Source organism: Rhinatrema bivittatum, chromosome 8 (assembly GCF_901001135.1).
Source record: "Rhinatrema bivittatum chromosome 8, aRhiBiv1.1, whole genome shotgun sequence".
NCBI classification, from domain to species: Eukaryota; Metazoa; Chordata; class Amphibia; order Gymnophiona; family Rhinatrematidae; genus Rhinatrema; species Rhinatrema bivittatum.
Window position 1 is genome coordinate 262,149,822 of NC_042622.1, and position 11,117 is coordinate 262,160,938.

Sequence of the window (11,117 nt, forward strand, 5' to 3'; positions counted from 1 at the left end):
CGCAGCAGGGGGTGACTGAGGCGTCGGGGTTCATCTTGTTGTAGAGGGGGAGGACCTGTAAGCAGAGGCGGAGAGAAGAGGGGTAGGCTTTCTCTGGAAATCTACAGGCGCCATCTTACGGCACTTTCACAAAATGGTAGGAAAGGCAGGGGCTAGCCGGGCCCTCAGGAGGTCCCCTGGACTCAGGGTGGAAGGTGCCTCGTGGCTGAGAATCAGAATTAGATAGGGCCCCGGGGGACGCCTGGGCCCTTCCCCCTGCCTCCAGGCAGGATCCGCTTTGCCTGCCACCCCCTCACCAGTGTTTGCGGCCTGCTCTTAAAACCCTCCAACTCTGGTGGACTGCAAAAGGCCCTGTTTTCCACTTTGGTTGCAGGAAACAGCCATGAGGTACTCCTGAGGTGGTATCTAAGGCCTGCTGGGATCTTTCCCGCCACGTCAGAAGTCGCCGGCGCCGGTGTGGCCCCGGGGGGGGGGGGGGGTGGGGTGGTGTCACTTTATCCTGTTTGCCGGGATGTGCAGGCGGACTGAGGAGAGGTTGTACCATCCATTGAGGAAGTGCTGGCTGCCACCGCACCTCTTCTCTCTACATTTCCCCCGTGATCTACCTATAAATAAGGTAAAATTGTGGGCTCAGATTATTTTTGCAGCTAAGCGTGGACTTGCGGCCCTACTGGGGGGTAACCTTTCTGTGCCTTCACTGCCAACACCAGCACGACGGATCTGGAATGTGCTTCACAGGGGGGGAAATGACCCGCTGGGCGCAAGGATTGATTCTCCTGCTTTTTGAACCTGTGGCACCCCTATCTGACTTAGATGGTGCCAGGGACCCGCCTAATCTTTTCCTTGTTCGGATGTTCGAACATCCACTCTTTCGTTGACTATGTTTTTGTTATGGAAGCTTATGGGGAGGACGGGCTGGGGTGGTGACGGTTGGGAGGATTGTAGTTAAGAACCTAAAAACTTTTATGTATTTGCTAGTTCTGCACTGATGTTATTTTTTTGAAAGAGTGATATTGTTATTGTCTTAATTACTATTGGTGGTTCAATAAAAGATAAATAAAAAAAAAAAAACAACAGATCCCACCACCTCCCTCAGTAACTGATTCCAGCAATGGTCTCCCTTCCTCTCACTGTCTGGCTGAAGTCTCTCCTATTGCAATGGAAGCTCATCCTGTTCCACTGCCTCCTCACCCCACCACAGAGGCCCCTGGGCTGAGCACACGTGTGTTGGCTGCGTTGCCGTGGCGCGCCTCCAGCTTCCCACCAGCGTCCTGCGATTGGTCGTGCGGGATGACCGGATGCCTCCCTCGCGCTCGGACTCACCATGTTGTACTGCGTGTCCGTGCTCCACAGGTAAGGGCAGTTCCCGGCGCAGAAGTTCGCCTTGTAACCCCTGGGCTCGTGGATCCATTTCCAGTTGAGATCCTTCCGAAAGTCAATGAAGAGAGAACGGAGGCAGCAGCCCTGGTCTGTGCTCCTGGTGAGAGAGGGGCACGGGAGGTTGAGGGCAGAAAATACAGAAATGCACAGTAATAGTGATTTATCTAGCGCCAGCACTGGGTAAGGTAAACTAGGCCCTCACAAAGTCCTTTCCTCAGGGAGTTCACAATAAATGTTTAAGCCCAGGGTCTTCAGAGATCATCGGTCTCCACTCTTGTGCTGTCACCGCCAGATTGCAGGTCCTAATTCCAGAATGATGTTGGATTCAGATTTTTGGCGAGAATGGACGCATCCCCCCAGCAGCCCCCATGCGGCTCCCCAAGGCTGCCCCATCCGTTCGTGGCGGTGAAAAGCCGCTTGGCTGGCAGCTCACTCACCTGGTGCAGGTGGGCGTCTCCGCAGCCCGCCGCTTCCGTTGGCTCTTCTGCGGTGCCTCGCGGCGGTAGGAGGGCAGTAGCGTCAGGATCAGGTGGGGCATCTTGGAACTGATATCCTGCTTCCACTTGGCCTTGGGGAAGCCCTTAATGAGGTCATCATCAATGCCTAGAGAAGCACATGAGATTTACTGGCCTAGTTATGGGGGCAGAGCTCAGAAAGGGGGGGCCCTCAGGTAGCATTAAAGGAGATCTACACTTTACATGGCTCATTCAAGGAGAACAGTCCTTTCAGAGGGCCGCAATCATTGGGTGTAATTATAAGCAGAACGGAAGACAGGCCTAGTGGTTAGAGCAGTGGACAGAGATCAGTTCCCATTGATACTCCTTTCACCCTCCGTTGCCTCAACATTTATAAACTATTCCATTAGATTCCAAATCCTCTTGGGCAGAATAATAACTTCAGTACCTGAATTGTGACTTGCCTTGAGCTCAGAGTTAGAAAAGTTAAATAAAAAAAAGACAAAAGCATCATAACCACGGTATGAGATTACAGTTGCTTCCTGTAATATCAGATAAAAAACATCAGATAAATGTTTTTTTTTTCTGTAGGTCTGTTTTTCCCAGCCCTCTCCTGAAGGCCCACCTAGCTGGATTTTCAGGATACATTGGGGCTCCATTGTCTGCAAATCTGTCTCATGCATATTCATTGTGGCAATCCTGAGAAGCTGACTGGATAGGTTTGCCTCCAGGAGAGGGTTGGGAAAGACAGTGGGAGACAATCATTGATAATTCTGGACCTAATCACCAGGAGTGGCCAACTCTAGTCTTCGAGCCACAAGTAGGCCTGGTTTTCAGTGCATGCAAATCTATCTCGTGCATTTTCATTATGGATACTCTGAACAGTAGGCCTGTTTGTGGCTCTTGAAGCCCGGAGTTGGCCACCCCTGCGGTACACTATCACTAATCTGCCTGACAGGGAGGCGGCCATTTTGTAGATTCATGCTGTCGTCACTGGCATCTGTTATCCCTCATTTCATCATCTCCCTTCTTCTGTGTCTCTCCATTCCCCATTGCTTCTTCCTCATTTCTGTCTTTCCCCAAATTCTTTCTTCCTTGATCTCTCAGGCTGTACCACCTCCTATTCCTCCTTTCCCATCTCCCTGAATACTTCTTTCCCTCACTTGCTCTTCATGTTTATTAAATCTGAGGGTGATGGTATCTGAGGTTCTCAAGGTGCCTAAACAGGTGGATAAGGTGACAGCAAAAGCCAGGAAGATGCTTGTTTTTCATAGGGAGCGGAACGGTCAGTAGAAGAAAGGAGGTGATACTGCCCCTGTGTAGGTCCCTGGCGAGACCTCACTTGGAATCCTGTGTACAGTTCTGGAGATCTCACCTTCAAAAGGATATAAACAGGATGGAGTCTTCCAGAGGGCGGCTACTAAAACGGCCTTTGGCCTTCATTGTAAAGCGTATGGGGGGTCAGATTTAAAAGACTAAACCTGTATACCCTAGAGGAAAAGTGGGATGTGGGAGATATTATAGAGACATTTAAACACCTCCTAGGAGGTGGGTCTCTTTCAATAGGAAGGAGGCTCTGCAGTGAGGGATCATGAGATGAGTGTGAAAAGGGTAGACCAAGGAGGAATCTAACGAAATATTTCTTTACTGAAAGAGTGGCGAGTCCTCCCAGTGGAGGTGGTAGAGAAAAGGACAGTGTATGAATTCAAGAAAGCATGGGACAAGCACTGAAGGAATGGTAGGAATTATACAGATGGGCAGAATAGATAGGCCATATGGTCTTCTCCTGCCATCATGTTTCCGTGTTTCTAAATGGTCTCTTTAGTTCCCATGCCTATCCCTTGCACCCACAAATTGAGCCTCACGTTTCTCGTCTTATCCCCTCATCCCCAAAAATCAAGTCTCCAGTTCCCATCCCTTCCCGTCTTCCTTGTATTCCCAAATCAAATTTGAGCTCATAGTCCATTGATAACAATAATACGATAATACTAATTTGGATTTTCAGCCCATCCAAATGATGCTGAAAGTGGTTTACAGTATTAGAATTCAGGTACAAGTCCTCTTGTTCCCATCCCTTCATAGCCACAAACCAAACCTCCAATTCCTCTTCCCGTCCCCTCGTACCCACAAATCGAACCTCCAGTTCTTCGCTTTTGTTGGGAGCAATGTTGTTGCTGGAGAGAATGTAGGTGCAGCAGGGGCAGTGAACGCTGATTTTGAACCCCAAGTTTCGGTCTGTAGATACAAAACAAAGGGAACGAAAATGAGATCTTGGGGGAGAAAGTGAAAGAGATAGTGAAAGATGGAGATGGCAAGGAGAAGGTGCAGTCAAGAGCATAGGAGGCATGGAGAGGAGGAAGAAGGGCTAGGACAGAGAAACCCATGAGTTGGGGAGAAGAGGAAGGCCCGGGATAGAGGAACCCACTAGGGCAAGGAGAGCAGGAACCCATAAAATGGGCAGAGGAGGAAGGGATAATATAGGGGAACCTATGAGCAATGTTCCCTCAAATGTTTGAAAGACTGCGTGCGAAAAAATGTTGCTTTTCGTGCAACTTTTGATAAGCCAAGTTCACGTTTGTTCACTACGAGCCAGTATAATGGAAATAATATCAGGATTTCCTGGAGGGGGTAGGGTCACGTCCTGTGTGCGAGTGCCCACGTGCACGGCTTAGAGGGAACAGTGCCCGTGAGGCGGGGAGAGAAGGAAGATCTGGGGTAGAGGAGCCCGTGAGACAGGGAGGAGAGGAAGGGCCTCGCGATGAGGCCAGCGTCGGTGAGAGCAGGGGTGTTTCACGTGGCGCCGATACTGCAGGAAGCCCAAGCGCAGCAACGCCCCCGTGCACCTCTCTTGGACAGCCACTCGTTCACCGTGTCCGTCACGTCGAAGGAAAGCCACTCGGCCTTTGAGCCCGGCCTCAGGTTGCGGCTGTGGATGTAGCGCTGAGAAGGCGCGGTGCGGTCTCTCGCCTTCAGAATCTGGCAGGAGAAAAACAGAGAAAGAGGAGATGCTGCATAATCTCGGTGGGAAAAGGCAGGTCGGGTGCAGGGGATCTTGGTCACCAAATCGAAGGGATCCGTTTTCAAAGTGTTTATCTAACTTTGGGAGTTAGCAACCTAAATCAGCTCCTTTGACAACTGACTAGGGTGGAGTTTCACTGGGCACCCAAATTTAGGAGGGTAAAATGGGGGCAGTAATGGGGCCAGAGTTAGGGCACTTAGCGCTGATTGCACCTAACGTAGACCCCCTAAATCTAGGAAAATTAATTGCAAGTCTAAATTTAGGCCTCTAAGTTTAGGGACCTAGGTGAATTTTTCAGCCAAAGGAAAAAAAAATCCTAAATTTGGCTAGAAATTTCCCTCGAGCTCCCTAAAATGTAGAGACTGGGCATTTTTTAACCCCCGAATTCTGTGTGATCTGGAATCCACTTTTTAAACTTTAGGTAAATCGGATATGGTGGATGCAGCACTACCTTTTGACAATGCAGCGCTACCTTTTGACATTATCCCGTAATAAAACCTGAACGTCGAAGGATGCCATTAACTGCCGAATCTGCTCGGGCCGGGCGTGCGCAGGGAAACCCGGCCGCCCTCCTGATCATCTCCCTGGGCTTGGGTCTGTGACTTCTGACCCGGGTGGGAGTCTGAGAGGCCTTTGTCCCACTGCTTCCTGTTTCTACAACCTTTGAAAAATCTGCAGTAAAAAGAAGAGTCAGGAGAATAAGCGGGAGATGCTGTGGTGCAGGAGCACCGGCTCTGGGGGGAGCTCACAGCTTCTGCAGCGCCAGCCTCTCCCAACAGGGGGTGCTGTAGGGATTGATGCAGGAGCAGTGGATGGGGGTGGGGGCAAGATTTATGGGAACAATTTTCAAAGGGATGTCCATGGATAAACAGGGGTTTCCCCATGGGGAAAATAAAAACAAACTATGAACACTAGCAAGGATATATCCCAGTTTCCAGTCATAGAAACATATCGTGGCTCCTTTTTTTTTTTTCCCCCCTTCCTCGTTGGTTCTCTACCCATCCAGGGAAGTTGAACAAACAAGATCCCTCCTCCCCATCTGCCAACCTCATGATCTTATCACTAAGCTTGGTAGCGCTCTGCCCAGGTCCCGGTGGTCTTACTGGACAGTAGCCAGCCGCCATCGAGCTTCAGCCGGTCGGTTTCTGGGGTGGGGGTGGGGGTGGGTCATAGTCTCTGAGGCCGGTGGTGTGGCCAGCTCCTGCTTCCTGTACCCGCCCTTCTTTTACCCTCGTCGCATCTTTCCTCTGCCTCTGCTCTCGAGGGCACGACGGGTTGGATCCTTTGCAATACTGCATCCTCCCAGCCCTCTCCCTAGCACCGTGCTCTGTATCTGCCCGCAAGCCTGCTTGCATTCTGTTACTGTAGTGGTTTCCAGTACTGCCTCCTGGCATCAGCTGCCCCCTCGCTAAGGAAGGATCTTCTCCTGTCCCATCATGAACCTTCTTCCCTACGGCCTTAGGTCATGACCCCCTTGCCCTTCAGATTCCTTTTCTATGGGGAATTTCACCCTCCCTTACTTTACTGAAGCCTGTCAGGTATCTGAACATTTCTACTATGTGCCCTCTATTTCTTCCGGAGTGCATTTTGAGTTCCTTAAGCCTCTCGGTATAGGGCTTGTGTTGCAGGTCCTCCTCTGAGCTGCTTCCACCCTCTCAAAGCTCCTGAACTCAGCACAGGACTGGAGGTGGGGGGTCTCGCCCAGCGATGGTCCCTCTGCTTACACATCCGTGCATACTGTTAGCTTTTTTCCTGTTCCTTTGTCACCTTGTGGGGTTTTCTGAAATAATTACTTCGAGATCTCTTCTTTGCTTGACGATTTCTAGCTGATGGATTTTTGGATCCCCACCGCAGGATTTTACATTAGAGCTCATTTTCCAAACCTTTCCCCATTCTTCCGGGTTTTTCAAGTCCCCCCTTTCATTTTTTTTTTTTCCCACCCCTTCTGGCATGTCTAGCTCATAGATCCTGCGTTCCCAGCCTCTCCCATCAGGAAGCGCTCTAGGGAGGGGTGCAGAAGCACCGGCAGCGACAACAGGCGCTCAGAGCTTCTGCAGTCCCGGTGAGGTAAGTAATGGAGGATATTGTAAGGCTGGCCAGCGGTCAGTAATGAAGGGTCGGGCAGTGGACAGGGATACTACAATCAGTGTGGGGCAGAGGTCAATAATGGAAAGCCAGGAAGAGGGTCAGGCAGCGGCCGGAGATGCCGTGGTCCGTGTCGGACAGTGATCAGGAATGAAGGGGCTTGAGGAGGCTCCCGAGCTCCGATACCTGATACAGCTCCACCCTCTGCTCTGTCACCCTGGATGCTGGATTGGGAACCTTGAAGACTCGGAGTTCGGCCTTCACCATGTTGCTGGAATTCCTCTCCAGGGATGAGACATTGAAGCGCAGGATACGGAAGAAGGAACTGAGCGAGCTGGTAGAAATGACATCTAGAGTATGAGAGAGACCAGGAGAGAGTAACTTCTGTTCAGAAGAGAGGTGAGGAAATCACATACACATACACACATACACACACCCACACACACATATACACACACACACACACACACACACAGAATATACCTTACTGTTGCGTGATACTGTCTCTCACACACAGACACATGCTGATTGTTACCACCACACACGTTACTGGTACACACGCATGCTGTTCATTACCATCACATTCTGCTCATGCCTGTTTCACACACATCACTCATTACTGACACACCTGTTGCCTGTTACTGTCACACTCATATGCTGCTCCTTACTGTCACACACATCCACACACACACACGCTGCTCGTTATTGTCAAACACGCATGCTTCTTATTGTCACACACACACACCGTTCCTTACTGTTGCACACAAACATTGCTCCCGACAGACACTACCTATTACTGTCATACATGCACACTGCTCCCGTCACACATGTAGCTTGTTACTGTCACACACGCTACTTGTTACTGTCTCACATAAACGCACTCTGCTTTTCGTTGTCACACATTATTACTGTTGCACACAAACATTGCTCCCGACAGACACTACCTATTACTGTCATACGTGCACACTGCTCCCGTCACACATGTAGCTTGTTACTGTCACACACGCTACTTGTTACTGTCTCACATAAAAGCACTCTGCTTTTGGTTGTCACACATTATTACTGTTGCACACAAACATTGCTCCCGACAGACACTACCTATTACTGTCATACGTGCACACTGCTCCCGTCACACATGTAGCTTGTTACTGTCACACACGCTACTTGTTACTGTCTCACATAAACGCACTCTGCTTTTCGTTGTCACACATTATTACTGTTGCACACAAACATTGCTCCCGACAGACACTACTTATTACTGTCATACGTGCACACTGCTCCCGTCACACATGTAGCTTGTTACTGTCACACACGCTACTTGTTACTGTCTCACCTAAACGCACTCTGCTTTTCGTTGTCACACATTATTACTGTTGCACACAAACATTGCTCCCGACAGACACTACCTATTACTGTCATACGTGCACACTGCTCCCGTCACACATGTAGCTTGTTACTGTCACACACGCTACTTGTTACTGTCTCACATAAACGCACTCTGCTTTTCGTTGTCACACATTATTACTGTTGCACACAAACATTGCTCCCGACAGACACTACCTATTACTGTCATACCTGCACACTGCTCCTGTCACACATGTAGCTTGTTACTGTCACACACGCTACTTGTTACTGTCTCACATAAACGCACTCTGCTTTTCGTTGTCACACAGTATTACTGTTGCACACAAACATTGCTCCCGACAGACACTACCTATTACTGTCATACCTGCACACTGCTCCTGTCACACATGTAGCTTGTTACTGTCACACACGCTACTTGTTACTGTCTCACATAAACGCACTCTGCTTTTCGTTGTCACACATTATTACTGTTGCACACAAACATTGCTCCCGACAGACACTACCTATTACTGTCATACGTGCACACTGCTCCCGTCACACATGTAGCTTGTTACTGTCACACACGCTACTTGTTACTGTCTCACATAAACGCACTCTGCTTTTCGTTGTCACACAGTATTACTGTTGCACACAAACATTGCTCCCGACAGACACTACCTATTACTGTCATACGTGCACACTGCTCCCGTCACACATGTAGCTTGTTACTGTCACACACGCTACTTGTTACTGTCTCACATAAACGCACTCTGCTTTTCGTTGTCACACATTATTACTGTTGCACACAAACATTGCTCCCGACAGACACTACCTATTACTGTCATACATGCACACTGCTCCCGTCACACATGTAGCTTGTTACTGTCACACACGCTACTTGTTACTGTCTCACATAAACGCACTCTGCTTTTCGTTGTCACACATTATTACTGTTGCACACAAACATTGCTCCCGACAGACACTACCTATTACTGTCATACATGCACACTGCTCCCGTCACACATGTAGCTTGTTACTGTCACACACGCTACTTGTTACTGTCTCACATAAACGCACTCTGCTTTTCGTTGTCACACATTATTACTGTTGCACACAAACATTGCTCCCGACAGACACTACCTATTACTGTCATACGTGCACACTGCTCCCGTCACACATGTAGCTTGTTACTGTCACACACGCTACTTGTTACTGTCTCACATAAACGCACTCTGCTTTTCGTTGTCACACAGTATTACTGTTGCACACAAACATTGCTCCTGACAGACACTACCTATTACTGTCATACGTGCACACTGCTCCCGTCACACATGTAGCTTGTTACTGTCACACACTCTACTTGTTACTGTCTCACATAAACGCACTCTGCTTTTCGTTGTCACACATTATTACTGTTGCACACAAACGCTGCTCCCGACAGACACTACCTATTACTGTCATACCTGCACACTGCTCCTGTCACACATGTAGCTTGTTACTGTCACACACTCTACTTGTTACTGTCTCACATAAACGCACTCTGCTTTTCGTTGTCACACATTATTACTGTTGCACACAAACGCTGCTAGTTACTGTCTCACACGCGCACACACACACACTCTCGCTGCTTTCTGCTGTCTCACATGCTTCATGAGTCCTTACTGTCTCTGTCGCTGTACTGCAACATGTCAATCTTCTGCACCTCCTTGGCATAGTAATCCTCCTCGCTGCTCTCGGGCTCACACACTGATGCCAGCTCCTTGGCCCGCTCTCTCAGCAGCTCCTTGGTGCTGTTGTACAAGAGCATGATTTCGGGGGGCACCTCAGGAGGTGCTGCCGCCCCTTCGGGGGGGTCGGTGAAGCGCAGTTTGCTCAGGATCTGCCCCCTCACCGCCTCGATCCGCTTGGCTTTGAAGTCCTGCAGGTTGAAGGTCTGGCAGGTGGACAGTGCCAGGACCTCCGCGGCCAGCTCCAGGAAGGAGAGGCACAGCAGCAGCAGCGGGTGGTGCATCTCGGGGAGGGGTTACTGGCGACACACAGGGCGCAGATGAGAAGCCCCCCTCCCCACTGACAGACTCCACAAACAAGCGAGGAGGAACTCGAGAGAGGAGAGAAGATCCCAAACCATCAGAAACGTCCCTGGGGTGTGATGAGTTTTGGGGGGGGTGGAGAGGGAGAGAGGTTTGTGGAGTGGAGGGGACGAGAAGTTGGACCGATGCAGGGCAGACAGAAAGTCTTCCTGAAGGCTGGCGAGAAGGTGGTCAGTGTGCAGGAGCTGAGCGCAGAGACGGGAGCCCGGGCCATGTGACGATAGACAGAGGAATACCTGTATTCAGCCTTCTCCCTGCAGATGCCAGAGCCTCAGGCTGTCTGATCTTGTTGGGAGCAGCGCCCTCCACTTCTCCTCTCAGACTCCTGTGGCAGCACTGGGGGGGGGGGGGGGTGTTAAATCCAAGCCTGAAGGCCTGGGGTCTGCCCGCCTAAATCTTCCATACTGCCACACTTACACCCCACAGACTATTTCAGTGAGAAGTTTCTCTCTCTCTCTGAAACTCTCTGGAAATGTGACTCAGATAAATTAAAAAAAAAACATGTAGCTGTTTTCACACTGAATCTGGTGTGGGAAAAGGAAACCTTTCCCATCTATAAGGCTCCATCTAAAGGCAGCACAAGGGGGCCGTTAATCTGTGGTTTGCATTGTTTCAAAATTGTATAAAATCATGCCGCAGTGAGCCTTTTAGTGTCTTGAGTGAGACTAGAAACCCCAACTACAGGAAGCAGGATGAAGACTGGTCTCAGGGAGTCCCTTGGTTGCTGCAGGAGGCAGGATGGAT

The 11,117-nt window shown here is 49.9% G+C and overlaps 1 protein-coding gene across 1 annotated transcript; it reads right to left on the reverse strand.

Moving 5' to 3' along the window:
* On the reverse strand, positions 1–10,676 carry LOC115098283 (transforming growth factor beta-2 proprotein-like; the record flags this gene model as incomplete). Its single annotated transcript, XM_029614796.1, is given in 7 exon segments — positions 1–55; positions 1,324–1,477; positions 1,818–1,983; positions 3,960–4,070; positions 4,679–4,811; positions 7,126–7,289; positions 9,946–10,676. Coding segments are annotated over 7 exon segments (1,132 nt in total), but the record flags the coding sequence as incomplete, so codon positions are not given.
* Between the last annotated feature and the right edge of the window lie 441 nt (positions 10,677–11,117).